General features: G+C 42.4%; 2 protein-coding genes across 4 annotated transcripts in view; one reads left to right on the forward strand and one right to left on the reverse strand.

The window, feature by feature from the left end:
* The window catches only part of slc4a2b (solute carrier family 4 member 2b), a 35458-nt gene extending 19511 nt beyond the window's left edge, over nt 1–15947 (reverse strand). For all 3 annotated transcript variants that reach the window (XM_076080943.1, XM_076080942.1, XM_076080944.1), the window contains exons 1-4: nt 15896–15947; nt 15646–15750; nt 9820–9898; nt 5341–5518 (exon numbers count right to left, since the gene is read on the reverse strand). In XM_076080943.1, coding sequence (XP_075937058.1) covers nt 5341–5400 — 60 coding nt within the window. In that variant the 5' untranslated portion in view covers nt 5401–5518; nt 9820–9898; nt 15646–15750; nt 15896–15947. The remainder of the gene's footprint in view (nt 1–5340; nt 5519–9819; nt 9899–15645; nt 15751–15895) is intronic.
* A 2198-nt stretch (nt 15948–18145) lies between these two features.
* On the forward strand, nt 18146–25634 carry LOC142937369 (uncharacterized). The gene is made up of 17 exons (XM_076080244.1): nt 18146–18306; nt 19398–19504; nt 19637–19776; nt 19923–20083; nt 20205–20363; nt 20448–20898; nt 21074–21175; nt 21364–21454; nt 21705–21928; nt 22014–22256; nt 22375–22473; nt 22586–22779; nt 22909–23083; nt 23160–23316; nt 23421–23574; nt 23767–23878; nt 23997–25634. The coding sequence occupies exons 1-17, from the start codon at nt 18286–18288 to the stop codon at nt 24170–24172; spliced, it is 2766 nt and encodes a 921-aa protein (XP_075936359.1). The 5' UTR covers nt 18146–18285; the 3' UTR covers nt 24173–25634.

Here is a 25634-nt window from a genome sequence, read left to right on the forward strand (position 1 = left end):
TAGCATAACTGATCAGTAGTTATTAAAAAAAGGTTAAAGTGGAATAAAGTGGAATAAAGTTAAGAATAAGAGGTTTTAGTCAGGCGAGGCCATCATTTTCGAACCAGCTGTTGCAGCTTACATTGTACTTTTATACACTATATAACTATATATTTCACTTTCTTTATCACTCATATGATTCAATACATCCAAATACAGATAATAGGAATCATATTCATATTCATAACATCATCAGAGCCAGTTTTGGCTGTCATCTGTAGGATTTTCTCAGTTCATGTGTGTGTGTGTGTGGCTGGATCTCAGCCTATCCTCGGTCGATTTCCAAAAACAACCCCTCCTTAGACGCGTCACAGGCTTAGGAAGACTCATGCCAAATTTGGTGGTGATCGACAAAAGATTTCGTACAATAAAGTTGCCAGAAGTGAGGCGTGTACCCCGGCGGACATTTCCGGTCGCAGGCAGTCTGACCACTCGCCCAAGCCCCCTTGACCGCTCTTATTCTGGAAACAAGTCGGAAGTCAACAGTATGCAGTTGGCAGCAATGACTACAGCTTTGGAACGGAAATTCCGCGACGTTATTATCCATATTTTGAGAAAACTTGGGCGCATAACCACGATTTTTGTCGGCGAAGTTCAGCATGAAGGTACGTTTGATCATCCACAACGGTTTAGTGCTTCTACGGATCGTAAAACAGAAGTTAGTTACGTGTTCCGCCACGTGTGCTAATGCTAATAAATGCATTGTATGACTGGGTAGCCGTTAGCATGAGGGTACAAACATTGATTTACTGTACTCATAGCGCCGATTTCTGGCCCGGATTTGGTGCTTTTATGCCACGATATACTTGTGCTTATATGAGTAGCCTATAGTTGTCTTTGGAGTTTATAATAAGTGACTTATATGATGTTGTTGTCCAGACGTTGCTGGTTCATCGAAAATAAAAAGTGGCCGTGTCCACACTACTGGCTAATAATCAGGCTATTTGCTGCATGTGAGTTTGAGGGGTTCTGAGCCCGAGAGCCCCCAAATTTGGGGGCGTCGTGCTTAAGAGGTTGAAGATTAGCAGTTCCACAGTTGGGGGTTAGGAGCCCCAGAAAGGGGTCGCAAGAAAACTATAAGAGGTCACAATGTGATTAACCGGACTAAAGAGACACAAAAACCTTGATAAGGTGGATAGTTTTACACTTTCAGGCCTCAAAAATATCAAATGAAACCATTTGTGTCACTGCCAAAGACTATTAGACAATAAACATGTGATGGGGGGGTGGTCACCTGTAAACACAGATTTGTTTTCAAGGAATAGTTCAACGCCTTTTCTTGCTAAATGACAACATCGATGCCGCTTTCGTGTAAATATGAATCTTCGGTCAGAAGCCAGCTAGCTTAGCATAAAGACTGGAAACAAGGGGGAAACGGCTAGCCTGGCTCTGTCCAAAGGTAACAGAATCTGCCTACCGGCACCTCTAAAGCTCACTAATAAACAAATATCTTGTTTGTTTAATCCGTGTCATCTATGCTAAGCTAACCGGCTGCTGGTTGGTGCTTTAATGGAGAGACATGATATGGATATAAATATTCTCATCCAACTCCCAACAAGAAAAAGAATATGCACATTTCACAAAATATGAAACCACAGCTTAATAGTTTGACATCTCTTGTAATCACTGTGAGACTCAAGGACTGCCGGCCAAAAAATGTAATAGAACAGAACCCCCGCAAAACCGCTACCGGATGTTTTTACACTTCAGTTTTTGTCCGTATTAAACAAAGTAGATATAAAATCAATTCTTGAGCTTTAAGAAGGTGCTGGAAGGTGGATTTTGTTACCTCTAAACAGAGCCAGGCTAGCCAATTCCCCCTTTTTCCAGTCTTGATGCTAAGCTAATAGCTCCAGCTTCCCATTTACCATACAGACATGATTGTGGTACCAAGCTTCTAATCTGACTCTCAGCAAGAGAGTAAATGGACACATTTCTGATAATGTGAAACTATTCCTTTAAGGTGAAACAAGCCAAATGGGTTGAAATCCAATAATCTAGACAGTTTTCATCTCCCGGATTGTTTGCAGTGATGAAATGCCCCGGAGTAAGACCTTGAATCCCTACCAGCTCCAGTGGCTCTGCTCTGCAAAGCAAACAAAACAAACCTTTGCAAACAATTTAACTGTGAACCAGCAGCACAGCAGGCTTCTTAATGTTACTCGTTTCTTATTAATTAAAGAGAACCGGTTGAAACGCTCACCTTTCAAGAAACATTTCAGAATCGACCTGACGACATTAGAGGGGTGACCAACTGTAACTAGTGACGCATTAAGATGACATTAAGCTGTAATTATTACCTTGGATTTGTAATGCCTGAGAAAAGTCAATGAGCTGTAAAAGTGCATTTCAAACTCACAAGAAGTCGACTGAACATTAACCAGCTGAGGTTAACTTTATCTTTAAAAGCAAAGTCAGAAGAAGAAAGTCAGTCGACATATGGGCTTAGAAACTTTTCCAAATGTAGGATAATGAGTAATGACCGACTGGGAATGATAAGAAAAAGACTGAAATCTCACAAACCGAAACACGTCACGTTGAGTCCTCTATTAACAAACTGCTTTGACAAAACAAACTCACCTTTAAAGAATACAGATAGTCCATCAAATGACACGCAGGGGTGTTGCTGCCGCCTAAAGTACAACAAGATAGCTATATTTGCTTTTACAATGTCAAAAGCAAAAGCTAGATATGTCCGCCACTTTCATGGAAGGCAACCTGTTTCCCATTTCAGTTAGCCCTCGTCACGTGACCGGGGAAAAATACATTACTCAGTTTCACAATTAGCCCTTAAAAATCCAAACAGGATTATCTGAACTCTCCCTGAACACACACACACGCAGACAGACCCACATTGTTGAGGAGATAATAATTAACTTGGTAGAGTTGAGAGCCAGTAGAACAACCAATAAAAAGGAACTGTCATACAGCGAACATTTTTATCTTTGGTGAGCTTCTTGGTCATCACGCTGCCAGAGAGTCTAAACAGAGATTCTGAAGAGGCTCGACAGAATCTCGTAAAGGATGTCAATCAACACCTTCTGCAAGAGATCAATGTGAACAAAGGTAATAGAGGGTCTTATCCCGTTTAAAGACAATGTTTTGTGTGATGTATACAACTAAAGGGTAGATCATCTGGGAAACCGCATATAGCAGATACAAAGACAATTGTGTCCAAGTATATGTTGGATTATAAAGCACTTTAAAAGTTGTACTTTACACTTCATCATATTTCAGTTACTTTGCAGTAGGCGTCTACAGCTAATGTAAATCCATTAAATAAACTACAGAAAAAAGCAATACAAATTATAAATGAGGTGGATTCTAGACATTTCACTTTTTAACAACGTTTGCACAAACTACATTAAAGCAGAAATGTATTTCAGTGTCTGAAGTCAAACTGTCAAAGTATTTTAAAAGTTGATCTATTATTCAATTTAATAAAATGCATAGAGACCAGATAATGTGGTCATATGAAATGAATGGGTTTTAATGCGTGTGGCTGGGCCTTAAGACCATCTATGGCCGATCATTTATGTTATTATTTTGAGTGGGCAGGTAATTTAAGATTTCTCTTCTTCCTACTTCTTTTCGATCACAGAATATGCATTATGTTACATATTGTGGTATTTTGTGTGGAAAGTGTACACTTGGGTGACGTAAAAAATAAATAAATACATTATCTTTAAGATACTGAATAAGTTAAATGTGTTGATTTAGATATAAACAACTAAATCATTTGTTCCCGACTGTTTTAATAATGTGAACATCTGAGAAAATAAATAATATATAAATCATCCAAATTATGACAAGTAGTTAAACCTATGGCCTCTGTCTCTCTGCACTTCATGGGTCAGTAGTTACGTGTTATGGTTCCACTTCCACCTCTGAAACACTCTGCATTCTTTGCCTGGACGGGTGGGGTTGGATTTCAAACTTAGACAGCACTTATGTTGTGCATGTCCTGCAGGTAGATGCAGTGGTTGTCAACATGGTGATCATAAAGTTGTGAAACACTGGAAAAGGAAGCAGCTTTGCAAAAAAAATGCAAAGCAAGCATTTCCTACATTTGTATTGCAATGAAGAACAAAGCAGCTCTGGTGCTGCCAAATGAACACCATGAGAACGTCTACAGGCACGTTTGAACAAGATTGCGTAATATTCAGTCGCTCAACAGTACAATAAAAGTTAAACCTCATCAGAAGTAGCCGGATTTGTTACAGAGTGGAAAATGTCTTCGCTTTTGCTCCCACTGTGCTGTGAAACATCTTCTATTCCCACTCACAGCATAGTAAACTCTTTTCAATTTGGGCCGTTGAAAAGCGTTCAGGGAAACGTAGAAATCCGTAACTTAATAAAAAGAACATGAGAAAGGTTGGAAAATCAGAAAAAACCCCAACCAATCCTGATAATTCCTGGATTTCAATCGGACTTAATAATTCCTGAAATTCAATAACCATCATAAATTGATATTATATAACAATATGAGGCTTGTCGTGGGGAGGATTGTTCCGTTAAGCTTGTGATATTTTCTGCTGCAGCTTCTAAATCATCCTGAAATGAATTTGTTGAGAACCTCTCGAGTTGGGGAATTTGGTTTTCTTTGGCTGCTGACCAGCTGCCCTCCAGGCAGCATTTTTATCACATCAATCCCACCAGCAGCAATGCAATTATGCCTTTCATTATAAGCCAATATTATTTTAGTGTTTCCAACACTCGCAAGCCATCGACCTTTAGGAAAGAGGAAGGAAACTGTTTCAGTTGTGGAACCGTTTCATTCTCCAGTGCTCGGATGAAAAGGGAAGCTCAACAGGAGCAGCTCTCTCTGAGCAGATCTGAAGAGTTTTTGAACTATTCTTAACGGTTTTATATTTGCAGTTACAAGTACTGCATGTTTCCAGGGAATAGGCTCTAGGATGTGACTAGATTTGTACACAAGTAGGTCTGGAGGAAACAGCACTGTCCAAAACACACACACCGATGCCAGAGAGGACTGAGGGAGCTGATGCAGCGTAAATCAAGCATGGGGAGAATATTAAATGAAGTAGAGGAAAATTACACATTAAACAGCTAAAGACTCATGCATGAAAAGACAACAAATTGCTAATTGTGAGCTTAATCTCCTCCTGAGGAGCATTTAACCTGGTGGGCGCAGACTCTGCCCCATGTGTAAGGTATTTATCACGTCACATTCAGATAGAAACAAACCTTTCACCAGATTATAAACAGACGTAATCCATGAATTAGTCCCTACTCACACGTTTTATCATGTGTCGCCTGTGTACGGTCGGGTGGACTTACACTGTGAATAACGGATGCCATGGCATCTGTAATCTGTTTGGGAGCGCTGGGGTTGCTCATGGCTCCACGGTGGAGTCGCTGCAGGAGAGGCTCTGGAACGCTGGTGTGGGTCGGTGCGGCTTTAGCCCTTCTCTTTCTCTTTCTCACTGGGACTCAGACAGCATTTGGGCAGCATAACCTGGAGACAGAAACAGATCCACATTGAGCTGGAGATTTAGAACATTAAAGGCACAGCTGTGAGATGAGCAGTGCAGGACTTGAAATCCCTTCTCATACATTTTAGGACATTGCAGCAAGAACATGATCCTAAAAACACAAAAACGAATAAGTGAAGATTGCTGCAGCACAGGTACTTAAGGTATTTAAGTGTTTGCTGATATCTTGGGGTCACAGACATCATTAATTGCATACAAAACATTTGCAACCAAATATAAAATATGCAGACGTACTGAGATTATGTTACTTTCTGTCCTAAAAAAGTAATCTCTGTGAGGCTTTACTTTGAGCTCCATGCTCACGTAAGCATGCCAACATACTCACATATGACAACGCTTACTTGCACTTTAACCTCATAAAGTGCTGACTTTTTTTACTTGTGCTGACGCGCAAAGCCAGCAAAACACAAAGCAACACACTTCACTGGAGGACCACACTGAGGAGTAATCAACAGTTCCCGGATTTCCTGGAAGACACTCAAGTACGTTTGAGTCCCATAAATGTCCCACTTCATAAACACAGCTGGCCTTAACTGAAGTCGTTCTTATGTTTCATCACACACACTAAGACATTCTACAAGAGGCATGATGGCTACAACGGTAGAAGAAGTGCACAACAACATGCTGCGTCTATTTTCATTTCTATGATTTCAGGCCTTGTAGCAATTCAAGGTTATTAACCATTAGAGCCAGATAAGAACCAGATAGCACGGTGCTACTGTGCAGAGGACCCTGTGATAAGCGGCAGCACGTGCCTCGGCTAACGTCCAGCCTCGGCCCTCTCGTACGACATACAACCACAGGAATCCAAACGTAATCAGGTTTCAGTCGGCCCGAGGAGGAGTTTTAATAGAGATGCACAAGAAGACAGTAAAGTACAGAAGTAATATGCTGCAATGTGGCAATTAATGGAAGCATTGTAGATCCTGATGAAGCTACTATTTTTTTATCATCGTTTATTTGCCCTTTTATCGGAAAAGGCCAAAAAATTAAGTGGCTCTGGCTCCTCAAATGTGAATATATGCTGGTTCTCTCTGACTGTAAACTAAATATTTTGGTTTTCAGAATGTTGGTCAGCCAACACAAGACATTTAAAGAAGTCACTTTGGGTTTTTAGGAAAACTCCATTTTCGAGGCCAAACAAGAAGTGAATCAATCAAGAAGATTGTTACTTGCAGCCCTAGTTCTCGATACAATAAAGCTTTAGTGTTAGGCAGCAAAGGTCAACAGGTGTACAGTGTATAAACTCAAATGACACCGAGGATGAATTGCTAAACGGGACATATCTAAATGAATTGAAGCAAGTGACGTTAAACATTCTAGACACCCAGGCGGTCGTGATCATATTAGACTTTACAGAAATCTGTGAAGTGAACCTAAAGAGGGCGTCCCTGTGCTTTAGACAGTCAGAAATCATGTTCTGGCTCTCTGATAAGCCTCTCTGCTGCCTGACTACAATCATATCAATGACCTTGTTGACAGTGAGGGATTTCTGAGCTATATTTCACTAAAACACAAATCAACGATTAGAGATTAAACGCAGTGCAGATGAAAAAGAGACATCATCCGCCAAAGAGACCTGAAACTGAGACGCCTGGCAGACAACACAAGGTTCTGGCAACGCTCCTCCTTTGTTCTGCCAAAATGGTGATTACAAACCAGCAGCTCTTCTATTCAGAACAACAACTTTAACTTGTTCGAGACAATCTAATCCCTGTAGTAGAGGCAATAAAAGGAGTTAGTTTGGGTGTGTTTGAAGATTACTTTCTCAGTAAACCTAGACCCCACCTCTGTGGAAGAGGCAGGACGGACTACACACGGATAAAGTTACAGAACCCTGGGATACAGAGCATGGGAACCAGCTTATCTACCTCAGGGCACGGCTGTAATAATACAGAATACAGTAATGATCGGAGGAGAAAACAATAACGCCAATAGTCTTGGTGAGCAAGCAATTTGTTTTCTATTAAAAAAAAAGCATTGTCCTCAATGATCTAAACATTCTTGTCTGTAATCGGGTACAATCAGTCGGAGGATTGAACAAAAAGGAACTGGTTGTCCGTTATGCAATAACCGAAATGACAAATGGATGAATGCTGACAGTGTAAGAGGAAGTGAGGACAATACGCTCTCTTTCCCCTGGAAGAACTTCATCACGTCTTCCCAAAATGATCCAAAAGCCCAGTGCCTCACAAACCTTCCTAAAAGAAGACGATGACAGTGGGATATTTTTTTTTTTCCCTACTTTTCCATTCAAGATTTCGTCACAGCCTCAAATGTGTGCATGCAGGGCTTTGGGAAAACTGTCCTTCTGGGAGGAAGTAAGTATGAAAACAGGAAGAAGGTGAGGAAGAGCTGCAAACGTATTAAAAAAAAAAAAAAATAGAAACTGGGCATTTTGGAATTCTTTCTAGCGTACATAATGTTAGACTTTGGAAAAGATTTACTGAAAAACCATTCGCATGCTTGGACCAGACCTATATTCTAAAGATAATAATGGTTAAAACTAAATGTCTACCTTGTGACATTATAGGTTAACTCAGCATAATAAACCGTCACTATCCCTCCTACAGAGAGCAGACTATATAATCAGGTCATGTGTGAAGACGCTACCTTTGACCGTTTGGTCATCTACAGAAAGTAAAAAGCAAATACACTGTAGTTGCTTTTTAGTTCACAGATGTATCAGGCCTAGGAGCTTCAGATGTCACACATTTTAGATATCGGGTATGAAAAAATAGCAGACAAACACTCCTCACCTTTAAAGGATGCTCTTAAGAGTCTAAAAATGTAATCACTAAAATGTTGACACTTGCGTCACATCTTGAGAGGAATGTGACAACTCAAGACCACAACTTTTGGTTTTTTTCCGTCAGTATTAAGAGCTTTGATGTGGTGACTCATCTTTCCTGTAGAGTGCAAATATACCCGACAAAGTCTCGTTGGTACGTTGTAAATTTCCAGTATTGCTAAAAATAAATGCCCTGCTCACCTCGGAAATACTGAATTTAGCCTGCCACTCTGAACACAATGCCTTTCTGTCAAATTTGAGAGGCTAGATGTATTTTTTGGATACTCTGTAGGGTTTTTCTTGAAGAAAGGACAACGACAGGTTACATAAAATCGGGGACACTCAGATGTTCAGAGAGAACTGGAGCCGAGAGAAGAAACGACGAAGATTTGTTTGTCAAAAATGTCAATTTTCTTCCTCCGCATATGTCAGAGAAATCTCATGTGACCTTTGTGGTGAAAGATAGACACAACGGTTAAAAGGTTCTTTGCCTCCACATAATGACATTAAGGGAAAGGAGCGAGCCAGTCAGACGGGACAGAAGTCATGAACCAGACTCGCACTCACGACACGAGCCGGTGAGACGCCCGGCTTCAATCACGCAGCTCGGCACGCGTCGACCACAGACTGCATGATCATCTACAAACTTTTATCAAAAAGGGCATAATTAAAGAACAGTCCAATAAAATACACAAACTGCCGATAAAAACGCTCATCCAGAAATAGCAGCTTGATCACAATGTCCAAACCTTAACAGGCCTGTACTTATGAAAGCAGGGCAATGACAGGGAGGAGAGGAGTGGAAGGTTTCATTAGAGAACTGGGCGAACAGAAAACCAGACGGTGTCTGATTCATTTGTTACATTTCAGCAGACAATGCATGTTTAAAAAGGATTTGTTTTCCTCCTGATTGTGTTGTTGTGATATCTTCCAATGGCGTCAAGATAAATCGTGGCCTTCGTGTTTTAGCAAACACAATAACAAGTTGAAAGATTCTGCATGAATTCACAGAATCAACAGCGTTATCGCCTGTGCAAGATTTGATTTAAGAAAACAAAAAGGACAGAAACTTATGAAGTAAGGTCTGTAGCTATGAAGGGTCAATTTTGATTCAAGCACAGCATTTAGAGGGTCATCACTTACCCAAAAACATGGCTTTTAAAAAGGCTCTAATTTAGGATTCATGAGTGTAAAAGCACCTGTGCTGCTAAAACTCAAGTGGGCTCAAAGTGGCTTGTTTATGGCCCTGTTTTCTGCTGTGGAACTAAGCAGGATTTGCTGAAGCCGGAGACACCAACAGGAAGAATTCTGTTAAGTTTGATTTGACCTGAAAAACAATTGAAGACTAACCCGTACAAACAATGAATTGAACAGACAATAAATCAAATAGAAGCAGTTATAAAGTAACATTTTGACAAATAAGACAACATGACAAGTGGATAAGAATTAAGATATCCAATATTTGTACCGTACCTTTGTGTGCTCACAGCAGAGAGGCCACCGCAGACATTGTAGTGCAATTCTGAACTCTGTTGTGAAGAGAGACCCGGGGCTGGTTCAGAGTGCAGGGCAAAAACAAACAGAGGGAGGAGGGCGAGATAGGGAGACAAACGAAACGAGAGTTAGAGATGTTGAGCCGATCATGTGCGGTCCAGCCTCTCGACCTGCCGAGAGCTCTCTCTCCCTCTCTCAGACCAACTGATAGCGGCAGCCTTCCTCCTCAGGATTATGTTTCCTCCTCCAGCCTGCTGACAAGTAGCCATGTGACTCCAGCACCCATTCAAAACTGAGTCAGAGCACACACAAATTGATCCGTCTGTCACACACAAACAACCTCAACCGTGAGGTGGAAATTTAACCCCAATGATCAATATCTGTCCAGACTGTGCCAGTGGGGGATTTGCATGTTTTAGCCCAGAGGTTCCCCACCTGTTTGTCTGGTGAACTCTAAAAACAAAGCAGTGACAACTTGCAACTCCTCGTTACTGGTTGCAAATGTGTACCAGTTGTGACCAGCGAGACACAAAAATATACTATCCTCAACTTATTCAATTATTTTTATAGTCCTGAAGAAGTAATTATCCAGAAATTAATTAGAACTCAAGGATGAGACGTAGGTTTGAAAAAAATAAGCATAATACTGTGTAGCAGAACGTGCAGAACATTGCTCGGTCCTTTGATCACATGATGATTACATTCAGTGTCATGTGGAAATACTGTTATCTATTCTGAAAAGGTCCATTACGATCTTTTTCAGTCTGCGAGAGGGAATCAAATTCATGCTGCGACACACAGACAATAGGCGAGCAGCTGGTAATGAAAAAGGCTTTTAAAATTAAAAATTTAAAAGGGTGACATGAGAGGGCGCGCCACAAAAGCCTGGTTTACCACCACACGCAGCAAAATCAATGCGCTCTCTCATTTCAAACAATACAGACAGAAGACAGGGAAGTGAGTCACTACACTGGCTTTCTTTAGAACATCGGGCAACTTGACTCTCATGAAGGGCATTTTAAAACATCTGTAATGCTTAGTGATGAATAAGTAATCCATTTTCTGAACTGAGCGATGCAAAAGGCATTGGGAATATATCAAGTTCAAAATGAAAGTAGTACGTGTACTTTAGAACTGCGTGTTTATACATTGGCACAGGATGTTTATTCCTTTGTTAATAAGTGTGCGTAAAATGAGTGGGAAAGCAATGACATGTTCCCGAATGCTTCTTTAATTATTAACTGGTAATGACTTTTGATATCATTGTGAGTGCTGACATTTTAAATATGTCCAGTTTAGTTGGAGTTCACCAGGACTATTTGCTTGTACTTGTACAGTTTCACGGTAATGTTTCCTTCAAATACACTCTGGCATGCTACAGGTTCTTATTGTGTTTGGCAATGGAAAAAAATAACTTGTCGTGTCATGGACGAATCAACACTATTACACAATTAAGCCCACCTAAAGTCATAAAAGCCGCCAGATTAATTGTGTTTTGCAGCGAACAAAGAACAGTCCTGTGATCTAAACAAGTTGCTTTCCACGTTCGCCAAATAATCCAGCGCTGCATTCCACATCAGCTTATATGAGCCTTAGGGCTAAAGAAATACCCAACCTCAGGAGGAACCTGAGTGTGTGTGCGTTATAATTGTTTGTCCCCGGGGGATGAGGGATCACTGTGGAGTCACATGCATGTCTTGCGGGGGAAAAGAAACACAGTCAAAGTCACAAGCAGCTAAAATTGAAGTCCATTTCAAAGCGTGGGGCTTTCCTTGATCCACACAGTGTGCTAATAATAGCATTATCCACTGTGGTCCACCATATAAAGAGCCGTGACTTCATGCGTGCAAGGTCGATTCACAACTTTATCTTAACCATGACCAACAGACAACATGCTGATTACACAACACCACCGCACAATAGAAATATTGGCCTCACTCTTGCTGTGGCAATTTAAATAATAATGTTAATTGAGCCGGTTTTTAAATAGTTCCAGGTTCATTTGTTGTCACCCAATAAAGGAATCTGTGCTACACCTAAGAAATCTCATGCACATTTCAAACCACATTGTCTCTGCTGAAAGAAATAGAAAAAGACCAAAAACAACATTTAAAAAGTTATTCTACACAACAGATAACTTTTATGAAGTGTTAACACGACTCGGAAACTCTCCCTCCAGCTTCCTGTTATTATTCTCTCCTTCAAGTCCACAACAACTCTGATAGGCTTTATTCCTAGACATTAAGGAAACGCACTCAGGTGGTAAACCCCGGACAAACTGTTTACTTTAAAGCCAACAGCTGACTACTACAACCAAAGCTTGAACTGACAGAAAAACTCACCAGAACACCGCTCGGTGCTCTCGCACACTCAAGTCTCCTGGTAATGCAAAGCCTGACCTCGATGCCACTGTATACCACTGATAGCTGCCCTGTTTGGGGGATCTCTTTGGGGATTTGCCGGTGGTGTAGGTTGATGGCCGTGCCTCTGTTGCCTCCGAGTGTTTTCAGCCTGAAATAGCTCCTCTCTCAGCATGCAGACGTCTCTCTACCTCCCCGCTCTGTTCCACACAGCTTAGCGGCCACACTAACGTCACTCTGGGTCTAGAGGGGTCCAGCACTTTAGCATGACTGTGCTAAGTTATGTGCACACAGTCACTGGAACACTTCCAGTCTCACAGACAGAGCTAACAGCTGCATTCAAGCCAACGAATGCCCATCTGCATCTCGCTCTGTGTCCCGTCAGCCAGCAGCGGCTGTTCTTACAGCTAACACAGCACCTGTCTTTGGGGTGAAAAGGGATTGAAGAGGCAACTTAATTCTGGCAGCTTACATAACGCCGGTCCATTGTCCTCCACTCTAGAAAAGAAAAAGCTTTCACCACTCAGGTATTTTTATATCTTGAGGAGGGTTAAGAGTGTAAGAGGCCAACAACACACACTCTGAAGTGGAAACAAATGTCACGTGGAAACACTTCGTCTGCCTGCAGACTAGAAACGTCCTTAGGCTCGTATAGTAACGAGCTATAATACTGAGTTAGAATATGAAAGAGTAACGCTCAAGAGGACGACGGAATGTGGAAGAGATAAACAAGCAAGTCAACAAAGAGCTCATGCAATGAACAGAAGGTCAAACATTGGTTTATTCATAATTCCTATTTTGTTTGAGGCTTGGATGTTAAAGATTCTACTTAAGTGTCAGCTCCTCTAAAAAAATGGAGCCTGTCTAGACGTTAAATCATCATCTTCATGTACGCAACACACTAATGAAATATATAAATGAAATAGTAAATCCAGACTCATCAGCAGACTTGGAGATATAAGGATATCAGTGTATTCTTGAGATACAAAAGTAGATTTCATATATTTTTGACACTTGCATTTGATTTTTAAATATTTATAATACTTATTTTTAATGATAATAAAGTTGTTCAACTGCAAAAATAATCAAAATATAATGCAAAATAATAATGCAAAAATCAGAGGCAAAAACAATAAGTCTTTGTTGACAAGGAATATAAGTAGATGTATATTTACGAGATCTTTTAAGGGCTGCGGAGAACTGCAGAGTCGGGTAATTGTCGGTGGAAGAAAAGGAAGACTAGTGATGCTTATGAAGGACAGGTCAGTCAAAATATAAAATATGCTTCTCTAGCTCTTGAGTTCAGTGTCAACATAGAGACGTGAGTCCAGAGGTGTTAGGGCGTGGTCATTCCTCGGCATAAGCTCAGCCAGGGCTGCTCCGGTTGCACCAGCTGCACAAAAGATAAAGCCGCATTCTCACAGAAACATGATAATTGTGGAGATTTGACCCGGTGCACTTGTAATAACTGAATTTACTCTCTTGAGACTCAAGACTGGGAAGGGAGTTAAAATATCTCCCGGGCTCCCAGACCCAAAACAAAAGGCCTCAAAACAAACAAAAAAGGTAAAATACAAATCAGCCATTATCCATTTTCTGGACAAACAACACAACCACAAAATCTCTTACACCCACATGGGAAAGGAAGACAACAGTGAGGACGCCCGGCTATGTCTTATGCAGTTAAGTGTATAATTAGATGCTCCAAAGAGACCACAAACGTTTAAAAAAAAAAAAAAAGTTTAAAGTGGGAGGACGGTAGGCCACACCATGCACGTTCCAAGGTGCACTGCCAAAGCGCTTAATAGTAATCAAATGCAACTTAGCGGTCTCCAGCAGAGCGACGGCCAAACACGCAAACTGAACTATATATGGTGGGACTTCACAATATCTAATAGTAAACAGACCTAAAATAACAGTGTTTAGGTTAGGATGAGGCCGATGTTTAGGCCTGGTGTAACTAAACTCTGGGTCTGTTTATCTGCAGAGGGGAAGGTAAAATAAACATGAAGACCCAAGAGGCCACGACAAAAAAAAAAAAAAAAAAAAAAGCTTATCATCAGCCTCTTTTCCTTCCTCGTCTTCTGCATGACCAAGCAATTTCCAACAAGAATGCGGAGACACTTTGCTCAACTGTTTGACAGTCTTTTTTTTTCTCTCAGGGCAAACAAACCATTGTTGTCACGAATCAGTTTACAATAAGTCTGTTTGACGTATTGCACTGAGGCGAAGGAAAACAAATAAAAAAAAGCCGAGACTGTGGTCACGCGGATAAGACGGATCTATCCGATGTGTCAAAAGCACCCGCGCAGGATCACACGACTAAAAGGAAGCCGAAGCACTCTGGAGTTTGAGAGCGTGAATCGAACAAGGTCAGATTTAGCAAGACAAACATTTCAGATTGTACGAGTCCTTGGACTATTATTATGGTTAGAGATTATAAAACCTAAGTAAATCAAACCGCTGCAGACAGATAATCGTCTCTGCTTTGCATCAAAGTCCAATATCTCCTCAAATAACCTGCAGTGCACATGGTGATGATATTGGTGAGTCAGCAGAAGAGAGACACATCCTTCCTCCCATGCAGCCAGAGGGCATGTCCTGAGATCTAATAGCCATGTGACACAAACAATCCAGGGACCATGGTTCACAAACTAGGGTGCAGGGACCTGCAGGGAGCCTGGAGAGGGTTTCAAATGGGTCCATGGCACACAAAACATCGAAATTAAAAGGAGCCACGTTGAATTTTCTCCATTTCTGTCGTACAAATGAAACTTCCTAAACTGTTTTACACATGTCTCGATGTTGACACTGACCTCAAGAGCAAGATAAACTTCCAAATATTTTGGATTTGACTGGCATGTCCTTCATGAGCATCGCCGGTTTTCTTTTCCTGTACCTTACATGTCATACGTCTGTCTCAATAGCTTAGCATCAGAGCACTCTTGTTTTCTCAGATTCATACTGTAGAACTTTTACAAAGCAGACGTTTTGACTTGTCACAAAACTCGTAACACAAAGCATGGCTCAGCGCCAGTCATCATTTTAATGCAGCAATTAATGATATTAGTTTCACCTGCGTTTCAAAATGTCTGCTGTGAAAAAGCACACAGCAGAAAAAGACAGAATATTTGCTGGTTACAGTTTTACTTTTGTTTTACATCATTATAAATCGAATACTTCTTAACTACGATAGCGCTTTAATAGCAACTTCTTTGGGCCTCTGTTAATTGTTTTTTGTTGCATAATGCTTCATTATGCTCCCTCATTAGTGTGCTCCACTTTCATCTCCAAATCTATGGTACAATATGACATGAACATGGAATGAAGGAGAGACGCTAGCTTGCTAGGATGAGAGACGTTATCGTTGACATTATCGCTCACTATCCACCCGTCTGTGAGGAGGCTTAAACCACGACAAAAAGTTGAGTTTGAGCACACTTACAGGACTTTCTCTCCTCTAATAACCGACTAACAAGCCGAGGAACAAAGCGAAGTCATCCACCAGCAGCACCAATGGACACTTTGGTGCATGTGTGGCAGTTGGTGGCTGTCAATGCAGGAAGAAGATAAGTCAACGGTTAAAGCCAGTTCATCGCAGCTTTTTAAAACAACAAAGAGCTCAAAGCGAAAAACGTGATTTCACAAATCCTTCTGAGGCTTACAGACACGCACACATTGTCATATTCACTCACCGGTGCCTGGTACTCGCCTCAAACTCTGTCCGAGTGACTTGCTCAACCGGCATCAAGACGCAGAATATATAAACACTTTCCTTTCCGGTATGGAATTCAGATTAAAATCCCGACGTGACGAGCGTTAGCGAAGGCGTGCATTTACCACGACTAAAACATTTTATATTCAATACAGAGTACATTTTAATCAAATTATATTTAGAAAAATAGTATATTACAGCATAATACAGTCATTGGCTTATTTTTAACGCAATGCCACGCTTTTATTTTGAAGTCAACATTAATCGATTTCCGGTTATACTTTAATTTCTGGCAACTTGTCGCCATTTTTTCGAGAGAAGTTGTTGCGCCTGCGCTGTGAATCATGATTCATTCTGATGACAGCCTGAAGGAGGTTCGTCTTTTACCGTTATGATGCGCAGTACGCCCAACAACATAAACAGGAACACATTAAATATAAATTAAACGTGCAGAAATGTATGTGTATGTGTAAAATCTGTTTCTGCAGGACACTGCAAAGGTGTGCAAATATGCTGGAATAAATATTGTTTTTCTTTAATAACATGACAGAGGTGGATATATACGGACATGCATATAATGTACATGTTGTAAAAAAAAAGTGTATTTTTAAACCATAAAATAAATATATTGTGTCATTTAGCTGCTGGTTACTGTTCATCAGACCTGTTAGAACCCGCTCTTGTGTGTAGTTGTTTCGAGGTACAGAGCTCTGTAGCGCCGACCAGAGGGGAGAAGATGAAACAGGTTGTGCGCAAGGTCTGAAGGCTCTTCAGTAGAGTTTCCTGCTCTTTTCCTGTTTCTCTACTCAAATAGATATTGAAAATGTAAGTTGTTATCTCAGCGAGGCTCAGTTTACTCTCCTTGGAGAACTAACATTGTTTCAACATTATTATTATCATCATAAAACAAATCTAAGCTAAATCAAAATAGGCCCCAGATAGATACAATTAAGTAGGCTATTGCCCACTTGTTGGGGAACTTTAAAGAATAAAAGGAAGGAAGAACAGAATGCATGATAAATGTAATTAATTAATTCAATTAGAAGCTAGCCAAGAGCCCCAAAAGGCTCCAGGATTACTAATTATCATCTGGGTTGTGCGAGAGTAATACCAAATGTGTTTGATATACCAATAAAGCACAGTATCCACTAGCATAAGTTAAGGTATAGGTCCTGCTTTACCTGATCTTGAGGCCGTGTCTTGAAGCACTTTTTTCCGAGCTGTGCTTATAGTGCACATTCCTTGATTAATGTTTCATCAAATGACCATATTGTCATGTTTTCAGCATCATTTCAGTATATTTTCATGTTGTCTGGCCCATATTCCTCAACATGTCCTGTAGCTCTGCTGTTAACTCTCACCTGCCTGCACACCTGCCCCTCATTTCCCCTAATTAGTCACCAAGTATATGCACCAGGCCCATAACTCACACTCTTTGCCAGATGTCAGATCAGCTATTGTGCCTCATAGCCATAGAGGTCCAGCCTTTGTTTACTCTATCTGCCCAAATGTCTGCTAATGACCTCAGCCTGTTTACGTTATTTATCCGCCTTCCTGCTTCCACTTTGGACATACCTGCCTTTGCTGCCTGCCTTTATATGTGTTTATCTGATCTATCTATCTAACTGTAGTTGGATATATTTATAAAGAAGAAGGGATAAACAGTATTTTGTAACACCGGTAGGAAACATTAATTCCTTCCAGAATAAAAGGCTACTTGTTTATATAGTTTATCTAGCTGTTCAGATACTTGTCTTCCTATCACACTCTATTCAGTAGCAAGTTTATGATTACCTTATCTCATGTAATTACATTTATTATCACTAATAGTATCACCTACTATTCCTGTAGTAGTGGTAGTAATACCTTCTATGTCATGGGATTGGAGAAGGTATAGTCAACAGTGACCCCTACTGGTTGTTTGCTGCTACTGAAGCCAGGACTTTCACCTGGAAAATATAATATTTATCATATAAATCCTTTCTTTCTTAATTTATTTTTATTTGGTTTAATTTTGCTATGATCTGTCTGAGTCACGTTTAATAAATTATACTGTTAAATGAAAAGCAACCTCCGCAGACTACGCAGATATGTTTAGGCATAGGCGATAACGTTTTTGTGAGGGCGGCGGTTGGTGTTTGAACCTGTCAATCATCGAGAGGGTTGGCTGGATTTGCGCACCGCTGGCTCTCCGCGGTGTTGATAGGCTGGTTTTTTGTTGATATTCTGTCAATCTGCAACTCAAAGGGGCTCGATCGATGCTGCTAGCATAAGAAAGCGTCGCTGCAGGACCCAACCAGGAAGTCAACAAAGTTGTAATTTAATATTAGCGTTACTTCGATATACATCCATAAACATTGAACCGACGGGATGAGTTCTGCCGCCCCTCCGGTAAGCCGCAGACCACCGAGCTGCGTTTTGACGTGACACTGCGCTGCACACGGATGTTAGCTTGCTAGCTTCTTTTAGCATCGCCATCGTTCCCCTTCGTGCTAATTGTTAGCCGCAATGCTAACGTCGTTTGTTGACAGCCCTCACTGTGCCACAGACACAACAACAAAACTAGCGTTAGCTGTGTGTTAGCTTGTCATCTGTTGGTTTATTTGAAATAAATGTATCAGGGTAAATTAATGCATTTACCCCGATAGAGGCTAATTAACGGCTAAAAACTTTGCTAACAGATATGAACTTAGAATGAAAGAGTCCAACGGCGAATCTGCAGGTCGGCTCCAGTCAGATTAAAGGAAGGACAAATAAATATGTTGTAGCTTGTCCACGTTTATTAAACACGGACTGGTATTGGTAGATAGCATGCACATGAGTTGAAGGTTAAAAGCAACAATTAAGCATTCTCACCTGTACCTATTTAGAGCCCTTATAATATTCTTATATTGTGTATTAATATTTCTTTGATAACAGCTGTTACTGCAACTGCCAAATTGCAGATAAATAGATAGATGGTGTACTTCATTCATCCCACAGCTGAGGCAAAATACAGTGTAAATAAAAGTAGGAAATACAATAATAAGACGAGCATAGAAGCTATAGACCATAACCATCTTTAACTCTATATGCAAAGTAAATTATAGTGCCTCTGTGCAGCATACATTAGTAAGGGAAACGTAATGTTGCACGGTGTGAAGTAGTTCTATCAAAAATAGAAATAACTGGATACTGAATTTATGGATTTATTGGATTGTGGCGTTGGCACCCCTACAAACTGCACATGGCTGATCAAACGAGGCAACAATAAAACTAGAATAGAGACCATAAGCAAAGTAAAAACAGGTCTAAAATGTGTGTTTTTAATGCATCTTAAACAATAACTGAAAATGCTCTGAAGGACATCAGGAGCCAGACAAACTGTACCCCAGCAGCCATTGGTTGTGCATAACTTATAAGCGAAAACAAACAAACAAAGAGGTCAATCCTTTTTCAGGACGTGTCTTTTTTTGACGAGTTTCTATTTTCTTGTTTTGCAGACGATTGGGGAGTTATTCCTCATCCTCGGTGAGATGGGCTTCCCAGAGGAGCAGATCCAGGCAGCTGTACAGGCCGGGCATTTCTCTGTGTCAGACGCAGCTGAGTGGTGAGTTTTTCCCCAGCTCTTTTCTTAAATAGCTAGCATTCATTTAAAATGCTGATATAATTTCCATTCAGTGTCTAAAAGACCACGATGTTGAGTAAAATAATTCTATATCCGTCTCTTATTTGTCGACAGGCTCTTGCAGGGTCAGTATCCACATCACAGGTTGGTCAAGCAGTCATCACAGCCGGCTGAGACGGCAATTTCTGCTTTCAACCTGCCCAAAGAGGCAGCGGGCACTTCAGAGATGCATACATCTCCTTCTGACAGCAGAGGTATAATACCAAGCAGGTTGCTTTTAACGATAGAGTCATATGGAAGTTAATTAACCATTGTAATATCTGTCATTGAAGTTTTCAATAGGACTTTAAGAAATTAATGGTTCAGGGAGCAAAATTAATTTTGTTTTAATCTTAAACAGCATCCCCTTCATTGTTGCTGAGACCCTCACAGTCAGGCAACCTGTCCCCAGACCCACTACCAGTTGAGTCGCGCATTAAACAAGACAAGAGTGACTTTGAAGAGCAGCAGAGGCAACGCGTTGCACATGAGGCTAGAACAGAGAGAAGACAAAAGAAACAGGTCAGCAGAACTTCTGGTGCCCGGACAGTGCCAACTCAGCCGGACTGGCAACTTGCCTGTTACCACACAGAATGTGAATGTCAGAACTGACCTCTTGCCTTGTGTGTGTGTGTGTGTTCAGGAGCGTGAGTCTGTGTTGAAGCGGATAGCTGAGGATCGGAGGAGTTTGCAGCAGAAGAAGCAGACCAGCGCTGCCACAGAGACGTCTCCTCCCAGTGCTCAAGGGGAGAAGCTTGGAGGACAGATTCAGACTAATGTGGATAACAACTGCGTCCTCATGGTGAGGAGATTTTTCATTTTTGATGTAGATACCGTCAAATTACAGAATTGTAAAACCTCATGTGTTTGTTTGTTTTTGCTGCAGATTCGTCTGCCATCCGGCGAGTCGATGCGTGAGCGCTTCCCAGCCGACGCCCCTCTGCGCAGCGTCATGGAGCACATCACCGGGCGTCACCCCTCCCTACCCTCCTTTTCTCTGCTCCAGGGTTTTCCACGGAAGCGCTTCGGGGAGGCGGAGCTCGCTTGTTCGCTGCACTCTCTTGGCCTCACTCCCAACGCCGCACTGTGCATTCAGACCACTCCTCCCGAGACTCCTCAGGATCCACCGAGTCCCGCGAATCCGCCGTCAGTGGGACACATTGAGCCCTCTCCCTGTGATGCGTGTCCTCAGCCACACGTCCCGGTCCTGGAGGGGGCGGGAGGGCAGGACCTGGTTCTCCCTCCTCCACTACCCAACCAGCTGTGGGAGGAGGCGGTGAACTACGCAGGGATTCCTGGAGTTGGTCCTTCTCTGACTGGGCCATCTCACTTCTGGGGTAGGTATTAAATACTGTGTAAAAAAAAACAGATTGTAAGCTGCTTTGCTGCCCTAACTCACAAAGTCATCAGAGCGTATTTGTTGTGTACAGTATTACTGTAGTAGCTTATGCAAAAACTGTTATTTAGATAGCTGTTTGGTCATTATTTGACATTCCTGGTGCTGTTCAACAGGCCGAGGCAACAGGATGGTTACTGGTAATGCCGAGGAAGCTGCGGGCATAGAAGTCGATGAGGAACAAGGAGATGAGGAAGATCCACCTTACATGCTTAACGGTACGGCACCTCATCCCTCCTTTGACCTACATTTTGCCTACTGTTGATTAAAGGTGTGGGATATAGAAATGCAACTTTTTTTATTTTTTCATCGTAATGACTTTTACTGTATCTGTATCAGCTGGTTTTGATGTTGGGGACGACTTCTTTGTGACATCTTACGATCGTTACTTTTGTTGTTTTCACAGGAATGCCGCGGCTGCCTTTCTTCCCGGACAATCGGTTCCGTGGAGAATTTGAGGCGCGGCACGCTTGGCCAGAGCAAGGCAACCGCCTAAGGTGGGTGTTCTAGACAGAATGGAGCTAATGTCACAACTGTAAACTCGTGTAACTTTATATGTATTATAGATGCAGTTGTTTTTGTGTTGTGTGTTTAGCAGCTGGTTATAATGAATCATTCTGAGGGAGCCCCTGTTTAGGGCTTTGGCACTTTTATTGTTAAGCTCTGTTGTATTTTATTTGGAGAAGAATCTATTAATTGGCTGACATTAATTATTATAAAAGAGAGTTGCGTTTCTGTGTGTTTCAGGGAGGCTCCGGAGGAGGACCCAGCGGAGCCTGAGGATGCTGGAGGTCGGGAGGCCCCTGGAGCTGCAGGTCTGGCTGCAGTGGAGCGTCTTCAAAGAGCTGCACAGCAAGAAGACCCCCGAGCCTCCCAGGGACAACCGTCACCCCCTAAAAAACCCTTCAGGGCACCCAGCGTGCCGTCCCTATGTGCCTTGGCGACCCGCGCAACCGTCCACCTCATGACTGGTGAGAGACCACGTAGGATATCCACTGACGTGAAACCGTGTCTCGTCGCTTTGTTCTACTCACTGTGGTCACTCTTGGCCCTCAGCTCCCAGCATGCAGTACAGCAGCAGTCTGGCATGCCTCACCCCGGAGCTAGCGGAGCTTCTGCTCAACCACATGTCCCGCGAGAGGCTCCTGCGTCCGCGCACCCTGGAGCTCTTCTTCGGCTGCCCGTTGCAGAAGTTTGTCCTGAACTGCTACCCTTACTCCACCAACGAGCTCCTGCGGCAGTTACGGGCCTTCACGGCACTGAAGCACCTGAGTCTGGTCAGCTCTCCTCTCATCACTGGTACAGAAGTTCATTTCTGGGTGGAAATTTTGGGCTTTTCAGTTGCCATGTTAACTTCTGCGATATTTTTTGCTCAATGTGCCGTTTCATTTGAATCTCCTAAACGTGTTCTGTCCAGATTCCGGGCTGTCAATCATTTCCAGTCTGCTCAAACTCCAGTACCTCAACCTGGCCTCTTGTAGCAAACTGACCAACTCCTGTCTGCAGCACATCACAGGTTAGGCTTTCCAAAAACTGTCCTGCGAGGACGCCAGATCCCATTATAAGCTGCTCTGTGCTGAATGGTTATTGCCAAACATCAACACATTTCCCTTCTCTGTGTCTACAAGGTTTAAAGAGCCTGTGTTTCCTGTCGCTGGACCAGACCAAAGTGACAGATGCTGGGATGGTGTTGTACCTCCAGTCTGCTCCGTCCTGTCTCTCTCAGCTCAGCCTGAACCAAACAGCTGTGACTGAAGCCACACTGGCAGTCCTGCCCACCTGTGTGCCACAACTGAGGCTCCTCAGCATCAAGCAGACGAAGGTACCACGGCTCTACCGGCCACATCTGGCCGTCACGTCTGTTAACTGACCAGCCGGTTTATCGTTTTATGTTTTTTTTTTTTTTTTTCTCATGACGTTTCTTCGTCTTCGTGGGGTCTTGTTCTGCCAGGTCAGTGATGTGTCGGCATTGGCGGAGCTGTCCATCCTGCAGACTCTCATCCTGGATGGGACATGCGTGACGGAAAGCTCTCTGGAGCACCTCGCCACCCACCCTGCCCTGTCGTCCCTCAGTGTGGCGGGAATCCCCGTAGCAGATGGTGATCACGCCCTGCAGATCATCTCAGGTACGTAAAATGGAAAGAAAGAAATGACGGGGTCTGCGGTGAATCGAACTCTTAAAAATAAGAGGTTTCCTTCCAGGTTTAAAGTTGACTCAGCTGACCCTCCCAGGACGCCACTTGGTGACAGACAGCGGGTTGTCCTTCCTCTCTAGACTGTCTCTGCTCTTAGAGCTGGACCTGACGGACTACACACAAGTCACGGACCAGGGAGTCTGCCAGCTCTCCACCATGAACAGGTTATTCCCACACCGTACGACACATGCAGGTCATTATAACAGCTGTCTCGGTATGATGACAGCAGAGATATTGACAGGAGTGTTGCGTGTACGTCGTTGCGTAGGTTGAAGAAGCTGTCACTGAGCAACACACAGGTGACGGATGCAGGGCTCCCCTCGCTGCGAGGCCTGCAGGAGCTGCAGGAGCTCTGTTTGGACCGAACGGCGGTCACCAGCCGAGGAGTGGCCGAACTCGTCACCTGTCTGCCGCACCTCCAGGTGATTTTACTGTCTAGCACCAGCGTGGTTGAAGAAATTGTTGAGAAATTTGCTGCTTTGGAACTAATTTGGAGACTTGCAGTTAATTTGTATTTTGTCTCCATGCGAACCTCTGCCCGTATTGTCGATAATGGTAACGAGTTCAAATGTCTGAAATGATCTCGTTTTAATATGCTTGTTAATGTTTTTTAGGTACTGGGGTTAGCCAGCACTCAGGTGGGCGACACAGTAGTGAGGAGAGGTCTGATCCGCTGCAATCAACTTGTGAAGCTCAACCTCAGCCGCACGCGGATCACAGACCATGGTGAGGTCTACAATCACTGACCTTGACTCCATCACCACACATAAATGTGACCTTTTCTCACACGGGTGAACAATCGCGATGCATTTTTATACGTTTTTTTTTTTGTTCTCCCCCTCAGGTCTAAAGTTCTTGAAAAACATGCCTCTGGCTCAGGTGAACCTGGACGGCACCGGCGTGAGTATGATGGGTATTGCCAGCCTCCTCTCTTTCACCAACATCAGCAGCATCCGAGCGAGCAACACCCGCAGCATTCCCCCCGACGACGTCTCGGATGAGGAGTGGGAAGCCCAGTGAGCATCGAGAGCTTCCGTTGGTCCGTGCATACTGTACCTGAGCATCCGACTGCTGCGGTCCTCCTTTTATCCCCGGAAACACGCTGCCGTCTGGATACTGAAGCAGCATAACTGAAACACTCCTATTTGCACTGTTTCATACGCAGCTCGGGCCACTAATCTGTCAATCACAGCCACTACCAAGTTAAAACCTGAAACGAGAGCCTGGTGGTTTAAAAACTAGGCCATTAACAACGTTTACATATATAGACATACACTGCAGCCCTTTGTCTCTGGAACAACTCCACCCGACAAACGTTAACGCTTTATGTGAAGCCCTATAGGTCGGAACCGTTTCTCCTCGGAGCTTTTTGAGGTGACCGGCAGGAACATATTAAATGTTGGAAATGTAACTTATAACACAGCATGTATTTTCCGACTGTAAAGACTATCAGCCTGATATGTTTGAATTCAATTAAAACCTAAATAACAAGTTGTCAGTTCAACTAAATCTTTTTTTGGATGTGAAGTCGGAGTTATTAAAACTAACATTGAAGCTTCACGTCATGTTGGATTTATGAGAATGCATTTCAAAATGGGATGTTTATTAGATTTAGGTCCATTTCTTTGTTAGGTTAGCGTGAATAATTGGCACTATTAATTGTACAGTACATGCAGGAAACACTAGACACACGTGAAAGATGATAAAAAGTATTGTGTTGCCACCATGACACTATTTGCTCAGTTTCTCATTTTGTTATTTCATTACGACAGTGCACACTTAGTACCATCCTGCTCGATGTCGGGATCATTATGCTACATAATTGGTCTACGTAGGCGTTGATTGTTTTTTCTTGTTGTACCACAATTTGTTAAAACAAATGTTTCGTAAGTTGGTACGATAAGAGAAGTTGATCTGTGATAAAGTGGTGTCGTTTTAACTGGAATATGTGGTAATGAGAACACGAGTCGTGTTAGAACTTTGTTGTGAGAAACTGAACATATTCGTCCTGGTAGCAGCAGTTTGGCCAAACTTGTTTCTTTGACACTTTTCCTGTCTGACATAAACAAAGCTTTACTGTAAGAGCTCATAATGAAGAGCTCATAACTTGTGAAGTTACTGCAAACCACAAAGTCACTTAACTTGTTAAAGTGCATTGGATTCGGTTGATATTTCATAAATGGCTGTTGTACTAGCATTAGTTATGCGACCATCTTTTTGACCAGTTCAGCCATTTTCAGTTCCATGGACGACGGGGTGAGCAGCAGCAGCAGCAGCAGCGTACAGTGAGACTAAGATGAAGTAGGATCTATGCAGCCATGGGGCTCTCAAGCCAGAATCCAAAGCAACTTATTTTACTCACATCCAGTTCTGTCCTCTTGTTTACAGAGATGTAAAATAGTTTATTTTCCCTAAAGTCTTTTGATTTTTGGATACGAGCACTGTATTCGTTAAGTGTAAAATAAAGTCTTCGAAATCCTAA

This window comes from Anarhichas minor, unplaced genomic scaffold (genome assembly GCF_050575085.1).
Source record: "Anarhichas minor isolate MPS153535 unplaced genomic scaffold, ASM5057508v1 ptg000074l, whole genome shotgun sequence".
Classification (NCBI taxonomy): Eukaryota; Metazoa; Chordata; class Actinopteri; order Perciformes; family Anarhichadidae; genus Anarhichas; species Anarhichas minor.

What these genes read in the sequence shown, in the direction of transcription:
- LOC142937369 (XM_076080244.1), top strand. Translation starts at nt 18,286, where the DNA reads ATGAGTTCTGCCGCCCCTCCG. An exon ending in TGAGTTCTGCCGCCCCTCCG is followed by an intron (nt 18,307 to 19,397) that starts GTAAGCCGCAGA and finishes CTTGTTTTGCAG; the next exon opens with ACGATTGGGGAGTTATTCCT. An exon ending in AACCGTCCACCTCATGACTG is followed by an intron (nt 21,929 to 22,013) that starts GTGAGAGACCAC and finishes CTTGGCCCTCAG; the next exon opens with CTCCCAGCATGCAGTACAGC.